Source organism: Cryptotermes secundus, unplaced genomic scaffold, assembly GCF_002891405.2.
Source record: "Cryptotermes secundus unplaced genomic scaffold, Csec_1.0 scaffold518, whole genome shotgun sequence".
In the NCBI taxonomy this organism is placed as follows: Eukaryota; Metazoa; Arthropoda; class Insecta; order Blattodea; family Kalotermitidae; genus Cryptotermes; species Cryptotermes secundus.
This window is the reverse complement of record NW_019731580.1, coordinates 194,416-220,010: the sequence shown is the minus strand read 5'-3', so window position 1 is coordinate 220,010 and position 25,595 is coordinate 194,416. Positions and strand designations below refer to the sequence as shown.

The 25,595-nt window shown below is 39.3% G+C and overlaps 1 protein-coding gene across 1 annotated transcript; it reads left to right on the top strand.

The window, feature by feature from the left end:
* The first annotated feature begins 2,400 nt into the window (after positions 1–2,400).
* Positions 2,401–24,533, top strand: LOC111867190 (RING finger and SPRY domain-containing protein 1). The gene is made up of 12 exons (XM_033752587.1): positions 2,401–2,594; positions 2,827–3,026; positions 4,045–4,210; positions 5,250–5,435; positions 8,151–8,217; positions 9,472–9,612; positions 13,176–13,291; positions 14,211–14,354; positions 15,432–15,646; positions 16,519–16,674; positions 21,792–21,993; positions 22,718–24,533. The coding sequence occupies exons 1-11, from the start codon at positions 2,541–2,543 to the stop codon at positions 21,982–21,984; spliced, it is 1,638 nt and encodes a 545-aa protein (XP_033608478.1). The 5' UTR covers positions 2,401–2,540; the 3' UTR covers positions 21,985–21,993; positions 22,718–24,533.
* The last annotated feature ends 1,062 nt before the right edge of the window (positions 24,534–25,595 follow it).

Here is a 25,595-nt window from a genome sequence, read left to right as displayed (position 1 = left end):
TATATCCTCTCCTCTATTTTCCTTTCAATTCTTCTTTTAAGTATCTTTGCTATTATCTTTGCTGTATGTGCAATAAGGCTTATTGTGCGATGGTCGCTGCATTTTGTAGCTTTTGTCTTTTTCTTTAAGGCAATCATTGTCACTTCTGTAAAGTCCTTGGGCCACTCCCCAGTTTCATATATGGTGTTTATTAGTTTTGTCATTGTTTTCAAACCACCACCTCCCAGAAACTTAAGCAAATCTCCAGGTACATCATCATCTCCTGTAGCCTTTCCATTCCTCATGTCCTTGATAACACTTTGTAAAATATATGGTCCTTCTCATCTGTATCTACTTCTTCTTCCGGTTCCACTTCCAAGGTTTCTGGCCCAAATTTTCAGCACTTGCCTCTGATCTACTATTCTATTCCCCTGATAGTCTTTGATGCCAATAATTTTAATCCCGTGGTTCTCTTTCCATCCTAGTTCTTTTGTCTTCATGTACATCAAATCATAACATCCTGTCCTTTGAAATTCTATAATCTCATTACATATCTTCTCAATATATTACTTTTTGGCCCTGTCCGTGGCTCTTTTCAATTTATTCCTCAGTCTCCTGTATTTCCTCCTGCCTTCTTCATTGTTTACATTCTTCCATTTCCTTCGCTCCTCCATTTTACTCACCATCTGTGTAACCCATGGTTTTCTTGCTATCTTCTCAACTTTACCAACCAATTCACTAATAGTATCTAACATGCATTCTTTTATATTGTTCCACTGCACTTCAGCATTTCTGCTTTCACCTTCAATTGCACCGAGTTTATCTTCTAGGGTCTCCTGCACGCTTTGTATTTGAGCATATAACTTCTCCAAATCCCATCTAGGTCTGCGCTTTTGACATTTTATAATTTTGTTCAACCTGGTTCGGAACTTGGCAACCAGTAAGTTGTGGTCAGAGTCAGTATCTGCCCCAGGCAGCGTCTTCACATCCTTCACACTCTTTCTGAATCGACGTTTTACAAGGATGTAGTCCAGCTGATGCCTCCTCCAATCCCCGGGTGCCTTCCATGTGTAAATTCTTCTCTTTGGCTTCTTGAACCAAGTGTTGGTGACAATCAGTCCATTTCATTCACAAAAGTCAATAAGCATTTGACCCCTGTGATTCCATCTTCCTAGTCCATGTGATCCAACAATATTCTGATATGGTTCATCTCCAACAATGCTATTCCAGTCTCCCAATATGATGCTGTTTGTGTCACCTCTTCCATCTTCCTGAAGAATTTCTTCAATTGTGTCATACACTTTTTCTACTTCATCATCTTCATACTCTGATGTTGGCATGTACACTTGCATAATCAGTATATCTACCGGTTCCGCCTTTAACTTCAGAGCAATAATTCTGTCATTACAAGCAATCTTCTTAACAACACTGCTCACTACACTTTTATGCACCACTATTGCCACACCTCTTTCAGCCCGTTCACCTCCGGAATAATACACTGTATAATCACCACTTCTTATTTCACCTTGTCCTTTCCACCGCACTTCGCTGACACCTAAAACAGACACTTCATTCTTCTGCATTTCCGTTTTCAAATTCTCCAATTTTCCTGCTTGATTCAAGGTCCTGACATTCCATGTTCCAATCTTGTATCCATGCTGTTTCTTCTGATCTTCGCACTTTTTCTTGTTGTAACGCCTGCATGACATTTCCTCTAGAAACACTCCCCCCCAGAGATCCAATTGGGGGGAGTAGTTTACCTCCAGATTGTTTTGTCTCCAGAGGAAACATCTCGCATACATTGCATCTCTGTTTTTGGAAAGAGACTATCCAGGAAAAGTGATAATGTGGTAGTTTTTCCATTTGCTTTTCACATCCCAGTACAACAGCAGTTCAAACCACACTTTCATGCCTGTTGCTATACGAACTTGAACCATCTCGAGATCTCGAGCATCATTTGCTCTGTGCTTCAAGTCGCTGCTGATGATGCTGCTTCCGGCATCAGTTTTGGTTTTTGGTGTCTCTCTTCGTCTGATGCCTACCCTTTGACCTGTCCAGCAAGGGAGGCCCTGCCAGTAGCTATGCTACCGCTGGTATAGCTCTCAGGGTCCTTGGCATACTCAAACCCCCTCACCACGATAAGGTGGAGACACCAACGCGGGGGACCATATCATTACACGAACAATATTATTATCTGACATTGCAGAACAGAAGTGCAGGAAATTGGGGGGGAAACACACCCACTTGAGATGTTTTGAGCAACTAATCGAACGTAAGTTTCCTCAGTGTGCGCCTGCTAATTTGGAAACCAGTTGTCTGCTTGAAATCGGCGATTCTTCTCGTAAATCGCGGTTGCGTTGCGGTTTCCAGTGTCCTTGGTGTGCACCCGGCAATAATGTTTATGCCAGTAGACAAATCAAGTTCGGCACAGATTTCCCTCTCTGAAATTATGGAGGGAATTTATGTATTTAGTTCAGGGAATTGTGCGATTAATATTTGGGTAGGGCGTACCTCATGCAGGCGTATGATGTCTCTCAAATTGTGTGGTATAATTTAGTTCGATGGAAGCGTTGAAAGTGTGTGTTTACAAGTCTGTATTGAAGCAAGGTGACGAGGCAAGTAAAATAGAACAATCTCTGAACGTAGTATGCTTAACAGTCCAAATAAGAAAATATAGTGTACGTTCGATACTTGATTATGAAGCATAGGGGAAAAGGAGGAAAAGGGATGTAGCTGAATTGATTGCAGATATTAAAACGTATGTACCTTGTTACCTTAGTTTTTCAAGAGTTGTGTCTGTGAAAGTGCGTGGTAATTATTATGGGCACATGTCTTTGCAAAGAACAGCAATCGGAAACTGATATAACAACTGGTACACATAATGGGACAACTGTTCATTCTATCTCTGCCCATGTGCCAGCGAATGAATGCCTGGACTGTTATGTTGCTGCATCATCCAGTGGTCCATGTCAGAAATTGCCTTCGTATTCTACTGTTGATCGGCTGATACTGGATACTCTGAGTATAATAGGAACTTTAATTGAGAAGTAAGTATATGATTAGAGTTAGTAATGATTTCTAAAATGGTGACTGGTTGCAAAATACAGACTAACCCAAGATTTGAATGTGCATGGAGTCAATATGAAGTAAAAAATATCTACAACACCACTAAAATCTGAGTTCCATCCTGTATTTTCGTCATTTAATAACAAACACGTGATGTCATCATAGTGGACAATGCAGATTTCATGGTGGTATGAGCAATTGAATACAGTAGTAATCCTATCTAAAAGTGAACTGTGCCATGGTCTCTATCAAGAATTGGGAATGTGTAGATAGATTAATTGCTTGTTTGCCACACTGTGATCAATCCACTTACCACAGGCTCACTTACGTGTGTTATTATATGATGATAGAGTGCATTTGCTGTAGAAAACCGGAAACATCATAGTGTAATGATTAGCATCCATGATACATATGTAATGGCCATCTTGTAGTCCACTCAGTTTCATATGTCACTTCTTACTACATGTTTCGGCAACATAGTGCCATCTTCAGGTTCGTTATTTATGCTAAGCTATTACATTGTTTGCCATCTTATGTCTTTCATAAAATTATTTAGAAAGTACATTATTCGTCAACTATAATAAAATTTGTATATACTAAAACTTGTTAAGATTATTCATCTGTATGTCTAAATTCAAACTCGTGTATAGTATGGTTCGTCCACTATGGGAGTCGTTTCTGTGTGTACTGTGTGATGTGTCCTTCCTTTTTGGCTCGCTGATGCAGATAGAATGCAGCTACCAAGTTTAGCCAAATTATGTCCTCATATTAACCTTCAGTTTGATTTGTTTAATGTGTCAGCAGATAACCAATAGATTTTAATCATATTTAAACATTTCACCCAGCCATCCATTCATTCATCATCCAGATATGTTCTCGACCACTTTGTTTTCAAATTCCAGCAGTTGTTTGAAATTGAAATTATTAAGTTTTGTTCGTCTTATTCAATCTGTCATTTTTCTTGCTAAGTTTGTGGACATATGTTTTTCTGTGTTTCAGTGAGCAGGAGCCCCCACCTGCCATGTTGCAGTTACATGTTATTGCTGATAAGGAAGATGGTTGGATTCAGGTGGTGAGCTCTATGGTGAAAGTTATTCCAATGAATGATCCACTTGGTCCAGCTGTGATCACTTTACTGCTTGATGACTGCCCTCTGCCAACTAAAGTGAGCCCATTAACGATCTTGGTCATTTATTCACTGGATGCCTAGTAGTACATTTTTGTGTTTAATTGTTGTAGTCTTGTGTCATATTATTATGTTCTGTTTTTAATGATTTACTCATTGTGATTTGTCATGGATAATATGTGTAATTGTTATGGATTAAATATAATTAATTTATATTTATATAATTGATGGGATTTGTCCTGTTGTCTTTGACTATTTCTATATCCACTGGTCTTCCAGCCATGTAAGGATCCATGGAATGTAAATGAATGAATGAATGAATAGCCCTGTAAACATACCATATAGGTTAAACACAGAAGTGTTTTTATGATTTAAATTTGTGTTTACGGTGTGTGTCTAACTGCTCTGTGCTTAATACTCTTAAATTCTGAAGGGTTCTGACGATAGTGTATAACACTCAGAATTACTGGGTTTTCAAACTTTGTCTATTGTCTGATATTCTAGAAACTAGAAAAAACAACGATCTGGAAACTGGATCTGTTTCTCTCCTCAGGTGAGGAGGTGGGGGGGGGTGGAGTCGAACTGGGTGCACTCGGCATGGCGGCCACTGATTGGCCTATTCTAGCCTGCCCCGGGTGATTATGGTGATGGAGAATATGGTGGAATGAAGATTGGCAAGGGAAACCGTAGTACTCAGAGAAAACCCGCCCCAGTGACAAATCCCATTTGACCAGACCCAGGATCGAACCCGGGCTGCCGCAGTGGGAAGCCAGCGATTAACTGCTTGAGCTATGGCGAGGCCTTGAGAGACTCTCTGTTGGGTCCCTTAGAAACAGCTAACCTCAGTCACCGGACAACCTGTGTCGGTATAACTACAGCTGTATAAATACCTGAGGTATTTATATAGGTGTAGAGTTAGCTCTTTCTAAGGGACCCAACATAGGTGTCATCAACCCCCTCACTTGACAGAAACAGACCAGTTTTCGAAATGTGTTCCTTGATTTTTAGAATACTGGATAATGGGCAAAGTCCAAAAACCCAATAATTCCGAGTTTATTACTCTTGTTCTCTGTTTCAGGAATCTGTTCTGAGGCTCTCAAGTATCTTCAATTTGTCAGCCCAGAGCTCAGTGAAAGGAAAGTCAAAACCAACTCAACAGCGTAACATCTGTGTGGTGCTTGGCTGCATAGCAGAAAAGCTAGCTGGACCAAACAGCATTGCCATTCTTACACAAGGGACACTTAATTATCTCATCACAAATCTTGTAATTTATTTTGCACCCTAGGCATGGCTTGTAAAATATGGCTGCTCTGTAGTACGTTAGCAGTGAAAAGTAGTATCATTTTGCTGCTAAGTTAGTGATTGATTGTTCATCCTGTTTGTTGCTCCTGGCCACAATTTAAAAAGAAAAGTATTTTACCAGTATCTGAGTGTGAATTTTGTAAAAGTGTGAGCTAAATTCCAAAGTAAAGAGGTCATGAACATTTTGGGAATCAGATATATACACTGTTCAGGATGACTGTACAAGTTTGAGCTAAAATTAATGCATTTAAGGAATAAAAGAGGAAGGAAATGTAAAGTAAGAGAAAATGATTGGTGACTGCTAATCTTACCTTTCATTATTACACTTTATATTTCAGTTCCCTGCAACAAATGTGTCCAGTAATGTCTGTCACAGAGTCGCAGAAGTTTGGTCTCTTTTCTAAGTTGTGAAGAGTTGTCGTCTCAATTATCATTAATGATAACTTTTTTTTATTGCTAGTGGGGTGGGACTAAGTCCCTTGTACTGCAGCCACTTCTGGCCTATTGTACCAGCCCCGGATGGTAGGTGAGGGTGACTGTGGAGCAGTTGGTGGAATGAAGATTGACAAGGGAAACCGAAGTACTCGGAGGAAACCTGCCCCGGCGCCACTTTGTCCACCACAGATCCCACTTGACCAGACCCAGGATCGAACCTGGGCTGCTGCGGTGGGAAGCCAGCGACTAACAACTTGAGCTATGGCATGACCATAATGATAACTTAGTGAATTTATAAAACCTATATTAATGGCCGTGGGGATCTGTTGCACCGACCACGTGACACCCTCTATCGACAGAAGTTGGCACTAACTTCACTGACAAGTGGTGGTTGCTCAGTTGGTGTAGTTTGCTTGCAGGCTACAGGCCATGGAGTCTAGTGAATTTTTCCTGAGTCTGCATGCTGCATAGAAAAGTATGGACCCTCTTAAAAGCAGAGAATTTACTCAGTGGTGTGCCCTTGTAACCATGGCAGTAGATCTATGGGTTCCATAAAAGGCACAGTATTTATTGACTGATTGAGGAACTGTCAGCTTCTCAAGAAGAACTGTATTCCAGGGATTTAATTAATATAAATCAGAATTTAAAATTTACATAAACCTGATGCATGGAGTTAGTTAACATAACTCAAATATAATATTAAAACTGATATAGAATCCAGATGTTTTAACTTAATGGGTTGAGCCATACAGACCCTTACACCATGACTGGCTTTGATCTTTTGTTTGTCTCCATCCTAAGTTAACCCTCTAGCAGTCCTATGCTTCAGATGAAATTAAGTCTCTGAAATTTACTAGAACCTCGTGGTAATATAGTATGTTTGAGGCTGTCTCATTTTTATTATGACACCTTTCACAAGTGAGGCTGTTTGCTGGTCTGAGGATACTTTGCATGCTTCATGATCTTATGTTGCAATGGCAGGCTTACATCAAATTCTTGGGCAGAATGCACTAACGCAACACTTGTCCTCAATGGGTTATTATCTCACAGTAGTGTTTCCTCTCAATCGTGTGTGTTGTGCACATCTACAAATTATTCATGAAGTACCTATGATTTAAGAAACAACAGTCTCTTTCTTTTTATGGGTGATGTACCTACCACTCAGTGCTACAGCTCTGGGTGAGCCTTGGCCTACTCTACAACCAGTCTCCACAATCAGTGCGTGCTGCCATAGGAGTGGATCCATGCATGATGACCCAAGGCTGGTTATTAGGTTTATGAACAAAGTTCTTTTTACAGGATGAGGTTGTTAGCCTCATGACGAACCCCCAACCTGGAGGACCAGGGTATCACTCTTAGTTTGGACTCTACCCTTTGACCTTTCCAGAATGAGTGACCCTACTGGTAGTTAAGCTACTTCCGGCATAGCTCTCCAGGTCACAGAGTCACGCAAGCCCCACCACCACCACAAGGTGGAGACACCTTTGGGAGGTCTTTTTATGGGCCGAGTGTGACAATATGCTGTCATTTGAATATGAACAGACATACTGACTTCTGTGTGGTCCAGTAAATGTGACTTATTTTGAACATTATCAGTTATCTTGAGTCCTGTACTGGAGATCAGTGATGGCGGTTGACTCTTCCTGGTGGGCCAACTGAATACAAAACCATCCTCCCTTACACCTGATGATAGAAGCATCCAGTGTCCAAAACGCCATCTTAGGAAAGATTCAAAGTAATGGACCGTTTCCCAGATATTTGTTTTGTTTACCAATGCTTTCTGTTGACAGAAATGTTTACACTTAGCTTTCTGCAGTGTATTAGGAGAAAAAGGGTTAATGGCCTGTGGTATATGGATAACTGAGTTTGAGATATGGCACATTTACCAGAAGTCATATTTTCCTAGAAACTGTTGAAAAACATTTTATTTTCTTGTGTGTTTTTTCATATGTGAATATATAACCAGTTCTTAGTGAAAGTAAAAATACAAATCCCTGTCTTATAGGTCGATAACATTACACACAACAGAAAATAGGCATGTAAGCGTTAATCAGATTGGGTTGTTGCGTGTCTAACAGGATCTGCCTAACTGGCTTGGCAAGGAAATAGTTAAGGGGCTGTAATACTGCTGTGTCTTTCCTCATATTATTGATTTTGAAACGGTCTATGTTCTGATTTCTTTACATTTACATGACCTTAACTCCTTACAAAAACATAACAACGTTTTTCTTGTTGCTTCCAGAATACAGATAACAACCCATCTGTGATCCTGTTTTCTGTGATTGCATTAGAAAAATTCGCACAGACAAGTAAGTATATCTGATGTGGATTCAGTAAGATTATGACTGATTCTTATGTTATTTAATGATGCTGTGTTAACTGCAGGGGTCATGTAACATTGAGTAAGCTTGGAAGATGATCATGAATTGTAGTTAAATGTTTGGAAGGAAAAGATGCATTGTATTTCAAGGCACTGTCCCCGCCTGAAAGGAGTGAAGAAAATCATGGAGAACCTCAGTCAGTATATTCAGTAACTTATCAATATTGAGCTCAGTGCCAACTGACTGCAGAATGTTTATAAAAGCCTTTTAAATCTAAACAATTTTGTACACAACAGAAAAAAAAAGTGCAAATGTGAGGTTGAGGTTCTCATGGCGGTGATTAAGAAGATAACTGTCATGTCAGTTGTGACGCTGTGTGGTCTGGTAGACGTTTATCGACATGTCAGAAGGTAGTGTCGCATCCATCTACAGGGTAGAAGATGGAGGCATCATATTTTTTTAAAGTATTGTTGATTGTCTACCAGACTGTGGTGTCACATCCCGGTAGGCAGTGATCTTCACCGTGTAAATGGTCAGTCATAAGTGTAATTAGTAAATCTGCAGAAAGTTACTTCAACACAGAACATAGACATTGCACAAGAATTCAAGGGTAATATTTTGTTTGAACAGCTTGTTTGAAACGCCTGTTTTTCATAAAAACATATTAGTGCAATTTCACTCTGAGAATTGTGTCTGCTGTTGTCTGCAGAAGTTGCAGATAAATAGACCTGTGTTTCAGTGACTTTGTGCACTCTTTGAAATTCTGTCCTGCTACATATGCCACTGTCTTCATTGTTATGATGCCTATTGGATCACCAGTTGTTATTAATTTGACCTGTGTCTTTCAGCTTTTTGTCATGTTGCATTCTCATGTCATATGGATATAATTTTTCCCTAATGATTAATGTATTTTATTCTGACAGTTGATATAGGCTTCAATCAAATTGATATTACTTATAGTCAATTTTCTGTCTTGTTGTTGCTGTTTCATATTGTCTTTATAATCCCAAGTGTCAACTGAAATTTTATTTTTTATATTAAAGTGGTCATAGCTTAATTTGAGGCATTTTCCCCGTATGGGTTGAGAGAAACCACAAAAACGTCAGTTGAGATCTTTGGTCTCCAGGGATTTGAACAGAGTATTTCCTGGCTGCAAGGCAAGAGTACTAACCACTGAACTCTGGTATTGAGTTTGTTTCATATCATAGCTGAGGCAGTATACTTAATGTTTCCTCAACACAGGTGAGAACAAAGTAACAATTAAGAAGCGTTTGGAGGCGGAACCAACAAATCCCCTCATGTGTTTGGAGAAATGGGTGGACTCAGAGCATTATGTCAAGCGGCAGGTGGGCTTCTGTGCACAATGGTGCCTCGATAATTTGTGTAAGTTTTATGTTCTGTAATTGTTTCTTTTGTGAATAACTTTTCCACAGTGCATAGTGCATATTTTATAAAAAATTAATTATAAGAAAGATATGAAGGGCATAGGCTGTTAATTGAATATTAAAATATGGTCTTAACAATATTGGACAGCATTGTAACCAGTATGGCAAATTTTTGGCAAGACTTTCCTCAGTTCCACACTTCTAGTTAAGTCATTTGTTATGTGCGATATGAAATGCCAGTTCAGCTAAGATTTCCTGAATCATCATTCTTAATATAAATTAGAGTGACTGACTTCACAATATGTGATATTTTGTTCTTGGTTATGTAACATTGCTTTTTGTAGCTAAAATTATTGTTATTTGTATGTGTGACTTTCGACAGGGTTTTGGATTGGAGATTGGATTTATTGACCACTTTAACAGATGACTCATGACTACACTTAATTATAGTGCCATTGCTGCTTTCTACACTTTACAACTCACTACTGCACATGCTAAGTCTTTTCCATCCTGCAGTGTCTTCACTAGGTGTTCCCCAGTAACAGATCTTAACAGTGGAGATTCTTCAACTGCATTGACCAAGTCTTCGCTTCGCAGACTCCCATACAACTGAATACTGTCCTTACAAATGACTGTGTTATAACATCTTGGCACAGACTGCACAGAAAACACCATTCCTCTGTTGCTGTTCAGTTGTTTCCATGGGAACATGTTTGAGAAACTGTTACTCAGCAGTTTTTGTTGTATATTTGCTTATTAAGAATCTGTTTCCTAGTAGCAAATGTTGTTTCGTTGTTTGTTTTAGGTTTTTACCCAGTAGCTGGTGTACACGCTACATTATATATGCTGTAATATGTGTATTTAATAAGGCGCGATGGCAGCAAGGGGAGGAAAATCCATTTCTGCATGTATCTTAAGCATAACTTGATTTTTTAAGCAAAATATGTTTCAAACAGAAGTTGGAGAGAAAAACAAAAAAGATATGTATTATACCCAGTACAGCTCTCCACACATGCAAAGATTGTCATACAATCAAAAATGGTTTTTGATGCATGTATGAGGTTACTAAGACTGTCTGTGATCTAGTGGTCAGAGTTCCTGGCTACAGATCCAGAGGTCCAGGTTCGATTCCTGTCACTACCAGATTTTTTCTGAGAAGTAGGTCTGGAACAGGGTCCACTCAGCCTCGTGAGGATAATTGAGGAGCTATTTCATGGAACTAGCAGCTCCAGTCTAGAAAACCAAAATTAACGGCCATGGGTATTCATTGTGCTGACAATGCGACACCCTCTATCCGCTAAAGTTGACACTAACTTCGCCGACAAGCAGCGGTCGCTCAGTCAGTCGGTATAGTTCGCTTGCTCCATGGAGTTTGTTTTTTTGTTTTTGTATGAGGTTATCAAAATCTCTTATTCTGAATAGTAATTAAAGGAGCTTGCTCCCAGCTGAATTTATAGGCATGTGTTTATATAAATATATTGTCATGATTTAAGGGTGTGACTGTAGACAGGGTTTTGGATTATTTGCTGTATTGACCACTTACAGGTTGTTCCACAAACAACTATTAACACTGTCACTGTTTCAACACTTTACAGTTCACTGTTAACACAAGTGTCCCCAAGCCTGTTAGTCTCCATGATCCATTTTTTGGCAACAGATTTTAACACAGGAACTGCAACAGTCTCACTGAATTACACACTCCATATATCACAGTACTACAGTACATGTGAAGTCTTCTGTTCACAGCCCAACTGTTACCTGAACTCCAGTGCACTAGCTCCCAATTTTTATAACCACTTTGAATGAACCAAACAGAAAACATCATTCCGAACAATTCCTCTCTTGTTGCTTGCGTATCCGTTGGCATGGAAACTTGTTTACCGAGCTGTTGCCTAGCATAGGACGTCTCCTCTGGCTCCACGCATCATGTCACAATAATCAAAATATTTTATTTAAGAATATGTGTACCATTTTAAGCTTATATGAGTAACTCTTCATTAGATCACACATCTGAGCTTGAACATGAATGTTGGCATGTCATTTGTAGTTTCCGTCTGGTATACACAGTGTGTCCAGGTTCTGTTAGGACTATGTTCATTAAAAATACAAGACGTGAATTATTTTCAAAATTTCACCCTGTTTATTCAAAATAATCTCCTGAATCAATACATAGCTGGAATCAATTGAAAAGTTTTCGAAAACACTCACTGTACTCCTTTTGTGGAATCATATTTAAAACTGCGGTAGATTCCCTTTAGATGTCCTGGATGGTGTCGTGATGGTCTCCTTTCATTGCCAACTTAACTTTTGGGAACAAACAGAAATCTGCTGGAGCCAAATTTGGCGAATATGGAGGATGATCAAGGACTGTGATCCCTTTTCTGGCCAAAAAATCACACACGATCTTCGATTTGTGGGGTGGAGGAGTGACCAGGAACCTTGCTCTCGATATTCTGGTCGAATTCAAAGAATTCTTGCCCACAGACGATTGAGGACTCTGAGATGATAATCAGAGTTCGCTGTTTGACCTTCTGGCAGAAATTCCTTATGAATGATTCCTTTGGAATTGAAGAAAAAGGTTAGCAGTGTCCTTACTCAACTCTTTTTCATGCTCACTTTCTTTGGTTTCGGCTTCTTTGAGCTCAACCACACTGCACTCTGCCACTTTGTGAGAGGCTCATATTGAAAACACCATGTCTCATCACCAGTAACAATTGATTTTGTAAATTTTGTATCTATTTGGGCCGACCATAACATGTCTTTGCAGTGTTCCACTCTGGCATGTTTTTCATCGCTTGACAGCGCGTGCGGTACAAACCGTGCACAGACCTTCCATTTGCCCAAACCCTCAGTCAAAATGTGATGCACAGTACTTTTTGGTATTCCCAAATGCTCCTCGATGAGTCTTGCAGAAACACATCTGTCTGACAAGGATTTCGGTCACTTTTTTCACATTTTCTTCAGTGCTCCTTGTTCTCAGCTTTGATGCACGTGGAGCATCTTCAATGTCCGCTGTTTTGCCTAACTTCAAACAAAATTTGATGTTGGTTCTCTGTTCAACTGCCATTTTCCGATGAGTGTCAGAACAGTACTGTTACATTCAAGGTCAGAACACATGATGCAGCGATGCTTGCGCTTTGAAATTATAGAGAGCCACAGCTGAAACTTCAAGAATCTTAACGCCACAACTCGCCAACAGATGGCATTGCAGGGCAAAATTTAAAAAAATGAGTCCTAATGGATCCTGGACACACTGTGTATGCACCTGTTAAGTTTACACTGTATGCTTTTACAGACTTCTTATACTATTATTGGAAATTATGAGGTAATTATTGGTATGGTTAGGAACATACATCGTGTAGATTCTAAAGGGTTCTGATCATGGTGTATGACATTTCTGGAATTTCTGAGTTTTTGGAGTTTGTTCATTGTCTTGTATTCTTTAGAACATGATGTTTTCTAGTTTTCTGGAATACCAGAAGATGGACAAAGTCCAAAAAGTCAGCCGTTCCAAATCATATATCAGTTTCTTTCTTTTTAATTAATGATTTCTCTTTTCAGTTCTAGTTGAAGGTCGCAAGTTTTCTTATGAATGTGTTGATACTTCTGGAATAAATGTCATGCTTAACACGAAGGATGTCAGTGAATACCTGAAAATATCTCCAAATGGGTTAGAGGTAAGTTCACAAGATTAGTGTGGTTCAGCTGCCTCCCCTGTTGGGCTACAAACGAATGAGAAGCTATTAGAACATAACATATTTTTCAAACATATTCCTTCTGATTTTTGCATGTCTAATGTAACATGATATTCATTTGTTGTTTAGAGGCTACCAGGAATTATGTTTATACTACACTATATTTGCAGTTACCCATATGCAGATTATCCAGTTTCTGGCTAGGCCATGAGCCCTTTTTAGGTATGTTTACAACCCAGCCAGAGCTTCCACGAAGTTCCTTTTGTCTGTGTGTCTGTATGGAATAGGTTGAGAACCACCAAATGGATTTCCACTAAATTTGATACCAGGGAATTTTATGACGAATAGTCCAGCCATCTCAGTTTTTGTTCAGATCAGACAATTTTGACAACCATTTTACCTGAAGACCTACGTGTGTTACTACTTGTATCTTGCTAAATATTTGCCAGCAAAATATATATTGGGCAAACATCATGGAGAAAAACACGTTTTTCTCCAGTGTTATCGTGTTTAAAGTGTTCAAGTTTTCCAAATTTCTGTATTGAGCAGTACCTTGGATTATCCATGCTCTGTTATAATTCATACATCTTTCCTTCTGTTTACTAGCGTGGCTAATGAGGAATGTACTCTACCACAGCCACAGCTCCACCCCTTTTCCTGTTTCCATGATAAAAGGAATATTACAGGGATTTGGATTCATATTAAAGATGTTATAAGCGTAAAATTACCTGGAAGAAATTGGTGAATCAAGCACGCAGAGTACTTTCATATTCTGTGGCTGTGTACACGAGTCAATTTTAGCAGATTGTTTTATAACTTCCATTTGAGGCTCTCATTCTTGAACAGTGCACTCTGTCAACAGGACCATCTGTTTTTCTTACCTGATTTGACTATGTTTTAGGCAAGGTGCGATGCTTATTCCTTCGAGAGCGTCCGATGCACATTCCAAGTGAACTCTGGTGTGTGGTACTATGAGACAGTAGTAATCACACCTGGTGTAATGCAGATAGGCTGGGCAACTAAGGAAAGCACATTTCTGAACCATGTGAGCAATCTTTTTCTATCACGTAAACCTTCCTGTGTAGCATATTGTTTACAGAGATACCATTTTGTTGATTCTGTTCTTGGGTTATTATACCATGTGGATCTGAGTGATGTTGCCAGCGTTTTGGAGGTACATGCTGTCTCCATCTTCAGAGTCAGAGTGTGTAGGTTGGTGAGCTTCTGTGTGTGTGCGTGCTCACGCGCGCATGCATGTCAGAAGGGACTCTGAGACTAGAGTGGAGCCTGGTGCCTTATCTGTGCCAGGAGGGACAGGAAACCAGGAAAGTTGCATAGACGGCCCTATAAAGAGCCCAGGAGTGCCAATGGGATATAAACATTTAGTAAATATCTGCCAGTCTATATGGTGTCACATCTCACATAGTTTTATTTACTTACTTTAAAAAGTGCAACATTGCTATGTAAGTATAGATTTGATATGACATCTAATTTTTAAAATTAGAAGTATTTTCTTCTGTATTTCCCCAGAGAATGTTATTCTTGTTGTTCCACACACACAAATGTTTGGAAGCATGTAGAGTTTCATATTAGAGTTTATACAAAATTAGTATTGATAATGGAGTTAGAGTAGTAAACCTTGCCCCACATCGTAACATTCATAAATTTACTTGGACATCTCCTGATGGAAAGATGCACAACCAAATTGGCAATATTTTGATAGCTGACGGCACTCAAGTATACTTGATGCCTGATTGTTCAGGGCAGCAGATTGTGATACTGACCACTGTCTCGTGGTGGCAAAAGTTAGGGAGAGACTGGCAGTGAGTAAACAAACAACACTCAGATTTTGTATGGAGAGGTTCAGTCTCAAGAAATTAAATGAGGTAGAGGGTAAAGAGAAGTATCATTTTGAAATCTCAATAGTTTCACAGCTTCATAAAACTTAAGACACTGAGGTTGATATTAATAGAGCTTGGGCCTTGTATGCTTGAGGTATTGCAGCTGGAGTGTGAAGCTGACTGGAGTTTTACCATCTGATACCCTCTCTTTCCTCTGCTTGGGCAAAAGGGTAATTTTACCTTTATCTGCACATGACAAGTAATAATTTCCATTACTACAGGAAGGCTATGGAATAGGAGACGATGAATTTTCACTAGCTTATGATGGTTGTCGCCGTCTCATTTGGCACAACGCACATAATGAAGCTCAGAGTCGACAGTGCTGGCATCCTGGAGATGTATTAGGATGTCTGCTAGACCTAAATAAACTGGAGGTGATATTCTACATTAATGGTTCTCCCCTGTGTCCCTGCACACGTATCTTCAAAACGGCCCGGTAAGAACTGCTTTCGTATTCAGTTTGAAGTGAATGTTTAACTGCTTTACTGCTAGTCTTAGTGCTGCAGGTTGTATAAAATATTGTGACATGTTGCGCAAAGGAGAACCCCCCCACCAGCAGTGACGCGGCGGGTGAGTCAGCGCTCCCCTCCCCCCCTCCGCACGGTAACGTAACGTGCAACGCGCGGTGACGTAACAGGATGACATGGCACTCATTACGCAACAGGCAAGCACTGCGGCTATATAAGGGAACTGCACAGCGGCTGTGAGTTAGTTGAAATGTGGACATCGCCAGTTCAGTAGTAGTCAAGCGAGTGTGTTATCAACAGTTCTCAAGGCAGCTACTTACGAGTTAGTTCCAAGAGAGTTCCGAGTTAGCCAGTTGTACTCTGGCATTTGCAGTGTAGTATTTGTGATACTGCAGGTAGCAGTAATCGCGAATCTCTAATTTGAGTGATTGTAAGTGCGAATGCGAAATAAAATTCGCTATATCAAAGTTATTTGTCGCGTTATACACCCAATACGTGACAATATCATTCTCAAGGTTACTGGTCAAGTTGTCTGTTTTATCCTGTTTTGTAATGAGATATGTTAGTAAATTAAATGATTTCTTGATGCTTTAATTTTTCACTAATTTGTCTGATAGAGGCAAGTCCCTTGGTTCTGCAGCCACACACGTATGATTCAACACAGAAGTATTTGAATTCATTTCACAGTATTTATGCAGAATGGTTACTGAGTTATGGTAAGACTTAATAAAGAGGTTATGAAATCCATAATAAATGTACAGTGGTGTCAGTTTATATTTCTTCCCCATGTCTGTACATAATAAAACCTATAATGGTCAGATCCTCCATCTGTTTGTTTCAGGTCTGGTTTCTTTGCAGCAGCAAGTTTCATGTCCTTTCAACAGTGCCGCTTCAACTTTGGTAGTGAGCCATTTCGTTTTCCCCCCCGCGATAAGAAGTTCCAGAATTTTAATGATCATGCCGTTCTAAGTCCAGAAGATAAAGTTGTGTTGCCACGGTAATCCATTAAGTTACAATAAACTTATCATCTGTCAAACAGGAGAAATTTTGTAAAGCTCAAAAATTGGAATTTCACAAGAGCATAACCAGTTGATGAACTCCATGGTAGAGGCCTTCCTTGAGTATTTCTTAGTTATGTATCCGATCAAGAAATTTCCTCCTATGGAAAGTTTATCACTGTGCTTTTCATAATCAATAATCATTGTACAGTTTTTGAGCCAGTTCACAAGCTGTTTTACTAAGGTCCCTTTTAATATTATCTTCCCAAGTATGCTGCTTCTGTTTTGAAATGTCTTCTTACTGACAAGACTTGTGTGAAAGTTTTGTTTTTCTTGCATTCATGCTAGTTACTCAGCCAACTTCATCCTACTTGATTTCATTATCGGAGGGAAAGTAAAAATTACGAAGCCATTTTATGTAAAGACTTACCTGTGTTTCTGAATGTATCTTGATCATAGCTAGCAAAATATTTATCAGAGAGAAGGTGGCTTAATCCAGTCTAGAAAACCAAAATTTAGCAGCCATAAGGATTCATTGCGCTCACCACACAACACCCTCTGTCCACTAAAGTTGACTCTAACATTTCCGACAAGCGGCGATTGCTTGGGCAGTATAATTCACTTGCGGTCTAAAGCCATGGAGTTTGTTTGTTTGGTTGCAGGCGGCTTAAACAAAAGATGTAGAGAAAAGTGAAAAACACATTTTATGTGCACTACACTCTCAACATGTCTCTCAGTATTACAGATAATTAAACAAAAGGGATCTTATGAGTGCATTCTAAACTTAACTCCATGGAGTTTAACCCTTCTTGAGAAGCCACCAGTCAATCGTCCATTCCAGGAATTCACAACATTTTATGGAACCTGAAGGTTCATTACCATGTTCACAAGAGTCGCCATTGGTCCCTATTTGGAACCAGCTCGATCCAGTCCATACCACCCCGTCCTACCTCTGTAAGATCCTTTTTAATATTAACCACCCGCCTACATCCTAGTGGTCACTTCCTTTTGGCTTTCTATATGAATTCCTTTTCTCCCTCATGTGTGCTGCATGCCCTGTCCATGTCATCCTCCTTGACTTGATCATTCTAATTATACTTGGGGTCATTCCGTGTGAAGTCATCCAGAGAGGTCGCTCACCTTTTTTAAAAAATTCATATTTTATACACTTATTTCTACATATTTTCACACTTCAAAGATATTTTTAAAAAAATTGTAGTCCGCTCAGTTCTCCCGGTACAGCCGTTTTTATATCATAAGGAACAAATTGGTTTCCTATTGGAGTCTCTAGCTGCAATAGTGATCGAGATGTGGGAGATAACGCAAACCTCCATTTAAGCCAAAAACGCGTTTTTTCGCATTATAAAGACTTCCCTATTAGTTAAATATCAAATTATAATTTTAACACCGTGTTACTCTAGAATAGGACATTATTTGCCATGAGTTTCAAAATTCTCGGAGCTTCCCCACCGGAGATATGAGATGCTATAAATGGCCGATTTCAGGCCCAGAGCAAAGTTTGGAAGCTCCTGGATAATTTTGGAAAATAGGTACGGGATTCAAAACTACGTGATTATATTCCTCATGTACGTAACAACAAAGGATAGAAACCACAGATCTGATACTTTCCCCTTCCCATTGGTTTCTGAAGGTCAAAAATAGCGTTTTTCCCAAAATCAATAGGTACGTTTCAGGCTTAATTACACCTAGAAGAAGTGAGTTGAGTAAAAACTTATAATGACATGATTTGCAGTTCATATCATGAGGAATAAATTGGTTTCTTATTGGAGTCTCTAGCTTCAACAGTTATCGAGATACAGAAGATAATGCAAACCTCCATTTGAGCCAAAAACGCGTTTTTTCGCATTATAAGAACAGCTGTACTGGGAGAACCGAGCGGATTACGATTTTTTTTAAATATTTTTGAAGTGTGAAAATATGTAGTAATAAGTACAAAATATGAATTTTTTCTTAAAACTGGAGACCGACCTCTCTGGATGACTTCACATGGAATGACAACTGGGCAAAGATTATAAGTTATAGTCCAAATATTCTCCTCAGCACCCTGAACTTGCTATTTAAAATTCAACCATGATCCCCTTAGCACAATCAAATTTAATTAAAAAAGAAAGCCTATATTAAGTTAAAGTGAATTAAAATCTTTTTTTTTTTAACGTATTTCTCTATTACAATACAACTTCAAAGCATATATTAAATACTTTATATGTATTTAAGTTTTGTTAATTATTTACTGTAATAGTGAATACTGAAACTTTAATGCTGAATGTTTATTCACTCTGTATGGAGTTTTGACATTTTGCCAGTTTGAGCAAATGTCGCACAACAGTAGTGTCTGTGGATTGAATGTTTGTTTGATGTAAAAGACGAACTCATTGGAGGTTAAATTATGTTCCTATATAATTAATTTTCTGAAATGCTCCTGTTAATTGTACACCATGTGCTTTTATAATCTTGATATATATATCGTATATAAATATTTCTGCTTCTGTGCAATAGGGTACACAGTATGAAGCTCCTCCCACCTTACTGCCAACTCATCTTCACAAGTTGCAACCAGTTTTCATGAGTAAGCTCTGATGACCAGGGCATAATGTGTAAACTTTTTGTAAGGTGAGGTGGATCTGTCATGACCTCATTCAAGAATCGAAGTCATGGCTGTATAACCATTAAGTTATAGGTGAAGTTAGTTTAGGTTTAGTTTTTAAGTTTTGAATACTTTGATACGTTGACAGTTGTGGATAACCATTGTAACTGAATTGGCTTTGTATCCATCCGTTACTATTGAGCGTTGTGGTTGAATAGTGAGTACTCATGTTTTCCTTGTACAGGGTGGGGCACACAAACTTCCTTTTTTTGAAGACAAATAAAAGAAAAATTATTGCTGATAGACAAAATTTATGTTTAGCTAATGAAGAAACATACATTAAAATTCTAAATCATGTAGTTTTAAACAAAATATCTTGAAGGTGGTGGCCACCGTTCTCTATGCACTGATGCAACCGTTTTCTGAAGTTCCCCTCTGCATGTTCCAACATGTGCACTGGAATTTGGGCTACTTCCTGCCAAATAACATTCTTCAGCTGAAGCAGGTTTGGGGGGGCGATGTTTAAAAACCTCTGCCTTGAGGTATCCCCATAAAAAAAATCAAAGGGTGTTACATCAGATGAGTGCGCTTCCCACGGGATGTCACCTCAAAGCGAGATGAGCCATCCGGGAACTTTGCCCTCAAAACTGTCATCGAAGCTCGGGCTATGTGGGCCGTGGCACCATCCTGTTTGAACCAGATATTTCCTAGATGCGTTTCTTCAAGAGCAGGTTCGAAAAAGTTTTTAATCATGTCCACATACCGCTGTGGATCGACAGTAACTGCATGATTGTCTTCTTCAAAGAAATGAGGGCCAATAACCCCAACTCTCCTAGGAGGGTTTTGAACTCGTTGTGTAGCTTTGTTAATAGCGTGTTTCACAATAGTAGGTATCAGGAGGGGATTAGCCATGTTCTTGTTGGGATGAGGGCTAGTCCTAGGAAGGTTCTGATTCAGTTTAAGGATAGGTTAAAGCTTCTTGTTGATGGGTCAAACACTGAGAACAGGTATCCCCATAAAAAAATCACAGGGCATTATATCAGATGAGTGCTCCGTCCACAGGATGTTACCTCAAAGCGAGATGAGCCATCCGGGAACTTTGCCCTCAAAACTGTCATCAAAGCTCGGGCTGTGTGGGCCGTGGCACCATCCTGTTGGAACCAGACATTTCCTAGATGCATTTCTTCAAGAGCTGGTTCGAAAAAGTTTTTAATCATGTCCACATACCGCTGTGGATCGACAGTAACTGCATGATTGTCTTCTTCAAAAAAATAAGGGCCAATAACTACAACTCTGGACAACGCACACCATACTGTCACCTTATCACTGTGAAGTGGCCTCTCATGGAGCTCTCTGGGATTGTTACCACTCCAATAGCGCATATTCTGCTTGTTGCCATATCTGGATACGTGAAAATGTGCCTCATCGCTAAAGAAAACAGTGCGTCAGGGGGTAAAGTTTCCAATAACGTTTCGCACGCCGTTATTCAGTTTTGGAAATCACGTGGTGACAATTCTTACACAACAACCATCTTATAGGGATGGAAATTAAGATGTTCGTGTAGAATTCGGCGCACTGAACGATTGGATATGTCTAGGGCAACTGCATGTTTGCGAGTGGAGCATCTTGGAGATCTCAAAATCGACTGTCGAACTGCCTCCACATTTTCTGGTGTTGTAACGGTCCGTTGTCATCCTAATGATTTTTTCACCACACTCCAGGTTGTCCTAAAGTTCTCTACCCACAAAACAATCAATTTCCAGTCGGGAACCGGACCTCTGGGCTTAATTCTTAAGTGAGTACAGAATACACGCTGCATTGCCACGTAGGAATGGTTGTTCAAAAAATAGGCTTTGACAGCAAATGCACACTGCTCACTCATCCACCTCATGTTTCCTACAGAGGGGTATTAGACAGAAACTCCCGCGACTGCTGCGTTCGCCGAGCCTATCCCCACTTTTCTGCGACCTCCCATCCCTTCACAATGCGTCTTCACAAAAAGGAAGTTTCTGTGCCCTACCCTGTATTTGGAAGATTGTGGAGTCAGGTCTTAGACCAGAGGCTGGCTATCCCGATTTTAGGCTCTTCGTGGTTTTCTTCAGTATCTCCACACACAAAGGTTGGGATAGTACCTTAAATAGATTATGACCACGTCCTCTCTGACATCCTTCCTGATTCATCATTCATAATCAGCTAAATATATCTGATCTGACACTTTATAACCTCTGGATCCAAATGTTTTAATTGTACTAATATACATTGTTTTAAGATCTTTATTTATCAAAATATTTAATTTATTTATGATTTGTTCATGAATCAGAATTAGTTTTATGTAAGATTTCAGGTTTTCATGGCGGTGACTATGAAGAAAGCCATCTTCTGGGATGTGACGCTGTGTAGATACATTGCTCTGAAACGTCAGTTAACACAATTTCTACACGGCGCCACATCCCAGAAGACGGCTTTCTTCTCAGAATGAGTTTTAGTTATTTCTCTTCTGTTTCCTGGCAGGCACATCCACCTAGAACAATTACGGAAGCTTAGTGTTCGCGAGGACTCATGTACTCTGTGCTTTGATAAGAGGGCGTCTGTGCGACTGGTGCCTTGTGGTCACAAAGGTTTTTGTTCCTCCTGTGTGATGCAACTGGCAGAATGTCCAATGTGTCGAGCAACTATCCAGGAATGTGCCCCAGATAACACATGACACTTAAAAGTAGGTTCACAATTTGTGCTCTTTCCTTTTTTTCCTCACAGATGAACCATGTACCATTGCCAGTCTTGTCACTAATAAGCTGCATACATCAGTTTTAGGTTATTTTTCTTTGTAAATAAAAGCATGCATTTGGCATATGAGGAAATAAGGTATAATTTTGTTCTGTACTTGGTTAACCCATCAGTGTCACATTTTATTTTGCCTACTCAGTACAATTGTAAAATTAATTTGGATTTAGTAATGAATGCTTCAGAATTGTCTCTAGTGTAGGTGTGTGTTGTCCGTTGCTCCTGCTTTTTTCATACACAGTATGTTGTGCATTTGCCATAAGTGCCTTCCTGCCTCTCAGTGTATATTCCATAATCTTCCATTCATTTACATTCCTCTTATTATAATTCCTTATAGTGATCCTAAATGACAGGAGATGGCTTCTTGCTGTGCGTGCTGCTATGACTAAAAGAAAAAGTCCCCCAAAATTTGAAGTTTTGGCTAAAAATGGACAAGATTAAGAATTTTAGTGTATTTTTGTGATTTGGTAAGGGTTAAATAAATATTTTGCTTTCATCCAGTCATGTTGCACACCTCCAAAAATAGCTGTCATCACCAGAATAGGTCAGCATATTTCAGCCCTCAGTTCAGTTTGTTTACGTGACATGAATATGCATTAAGATAATACAAAATAACATTAAACTAATGAACATAACAAGTGTTTCGTTTTTTTCAGAATTGGCTGTTCGTGAGCCAAGTGACTAAGCCAGTTTCAAGATGGGCTGTGAAACCACACCTGTCGGCTGCTGTGGCATAGCACTTCTTTGTACCCAAACACAAGTGCTATTGTTTGGGAACAATGTGATATTGCAGGGAAGATCAGTCACAGTCTATGCACTGTAATAGCAAGGAACAACTAGCCATACAGCGTTGGTTTAAGGTTATCATTCCTCCGGTGGAAGAAGTGGATCTGGTTAAATTGCTGGCCTGTGATTGAGTGTTCTGTACTCATAATGTTAAGGAGAAGAAGTGTCCCAAGTTGGCTTGGGCCAGAAAGGAAAGCTTTAACAGCTACTCTTATAAGAAATATAAGGCCCTCAGCATGTTTTCATCTGCATTCAGAATCTCTCGTTGTGACTTGTCTTCTCTTAAATACTTGCAATCATAAATTTAAGATGTGGTGCAGCATCTAGCGGTCATTATTGTAACGTGTCAGAATCTGTAATAGTCATCACAGTATAGTATTTATAGAAGTACTTATTTTTTATATTGTTTTAAAACAGTTGTTGCAGAACTTATGTTTGGTAAAACAGACTGTACAGTAAGTCTGATGGTGAAGTTTATTATTTTCTTGGATGTGATGCCATGTAGGATGGTATATATTTACCAGAATTACGAGGGATATGCTGCCTCCACCTTCAGTGTACATTTATTCTGAAAATGGAGACAGCAGGTTCCTCCAAAAGGTTGGTAAATGTCCGCCATGCAGTATGGTGCCACATCCAGTAGTTCTCATAGTCACTGCTTTGAGAATATAAAGTTTAGTTTGAAGAATCTGCAGGAAGACCAGGCTGTGTCAATCAATTTAAAGAGGTTCTAGCGTTAATGGTTTAGCTTTACTGTAACATTAATCCTGATGCAGATATGGGGATGAATACCTTTCTGCCTGAAATTGCTGTGACGGGCATACTTTTTGTGCACTTATCTCACATTGTGAAACTCTGCCCAGTACCATACAGTAGACTTCATATTAAGCCTTTTTTGCTATAAAGGCAGCAAATCTCATATACTGGACTTAAAGGACAGGTAGTCACCATCAGGTAGTGCATTTATGTCAGAGGCTGAATTAAACACATCACTGGAAGTTTTGTCACCTTCATTGTTTATAACAAGTTGGTCCACTACGTTATCAGTAAGGGCATCAAATTTCCCACATCCTTTGCTCTTCATGGGTTACGGGATGACTAGCATCTAGCCGCTTCTTAGCAGTTACCTCTCCTGGTTGGTAGTTGGCATTCCTCTTGATGTTTGAAATTTTTTATGTCTAGCCACAGTATCCTTTCAGTTGGCTCCACATCAGCTCTGTAGGGTTCATTTCATGACATATGGGGGCAGTCTTCCACAAATATATCATTACTGCCAGTAAAAAGAAAAAAAGGTAAGGCTATCTGTTGTATCTTACCATTGAAATACTAATAGAAAATGACACCTGTTTCACATTCTTGAGTTCTATTTGTTACTTCTACCATTAGATATTATGAATAATTGAAACTGCTCACGTGCACACACATCAGCCTTTTGTTCTCTCTCGTCCCAAGCTCATCACTCGTGTGCACACCATCTAGCAGTTCACTTCTGAGATATAACATTATCCCTGTAACAGGACGCGAAGGCCCATAGGGTTGTGAGATGTCAAGGCTCCCACATTTCCTAGACAGTTGGCTGACAGAGGGCGGTAATATTGTGAGCCTTTCGCACCGCCCGCCCTTTACCCCCCAGGAAAATTACTGGTACTCATTTCTGTTAGAAGCTGAGCACACCCCAGGTCCATAGTACGGCTGAAAGGATTATTTTCAATTGTAAAATCCAGTGACATCGGGAATAAAATCCGCAACCTTCTGGCTTGTAGCGTAATGCCTCAACCAACTATGCTATCATGTGTCCCCATTACTGCCAACTTGAAGAGTAATTAGTCTGTTATCTCTACCCTAGATATTTTTTTATTCTGGTAGAGATTCCCAATAGAAATGTTTTTATTTTTGGGGGGGGGGGTTGAATCAACCAAAACTTTGTTCATAACATGGCACTTGTTTCCCCATATTTTATCAAAGTAGTAGAACTTTCTATTTTGTTTTCTGCATTGATACACTAATTTTAAGTAATGCCTTCTCCATAAAATAATATTTCCTCTATTAGCGATAACAGTCAACATCTTTGTCTTCTGAAACTTGAACTCTGTATCTTGTAAAAGTTACCAGAGCACTGTTCTTTTTTAAGAGTGGAAAATTGGGATTACTGTTCACAGACCTTGTCTAAGTAGGCATTTCTTTTACATAAAAACTTACATATTTTAGAATGGACAGATGTTTTAAGAGAACTGTCTCATTGTCTGAGGATATTCTTTTCTCTTTTCCCTTTCTTGCTAGTTGTTGAGTTATTGGTGTCTTGTCTTTCTTTACACACAGCTAAAACCTTAATATGGAAACACTCTTGACTTCTGTTGTCAGTTCTGTGATTTACTTTCTAGCTAACTACAGTACAGTATGATTTGCCTGTTATTGCTCTTCAAAGATGTACCTTTAGTACGATTTCATTTGATGGACTTGCGATTGCCTCCACCATGAAAAACCATTATCAACTTGTTTAATCAAGTGGAATTTTGTAGTGATGGGCATGCCCATACACTTCTGCACAATTCTAGGAACTGACCAATATAATTATTATTACATTATTAGAAAGCTTTATTTCTAGGTACTTAATGAAATATTTTCTTAATAGTTAACTTGAATTTAGTTACATCTTGGAACCATGTGACAAAATAATCAGATTTTGCACTATCTCGTTTTCTGTAATGGTAGTATTTCAGCCAGTGGCCTGTCACAGCATTTGACAGT

Bases quoted from the DNA above. Each gene is read 5' to 3' on its own strand.
- LOC111867190 (XM_033752587.1), top strand. From the start codon at position 2,541: ATGGAAGCGTTGAAAGTGTGTGTTTACAAGTCTGTATTGAAGCAAGGT. The intron at 5,436-8,150 runs GTAATTTATTTT...TGTTGCTTCCAG, and splicing joins ATTATCTCATCACAAATCTT to AATACAGATAACAACCCATC. The intron at 15,647-16,518 runs GTAAGAACTGCT...TGTTTGTTTCAG, and splicing joins CGTATCTTCAAAACGGCCCG to GTCTGGTTTCTTTGCAGCAG.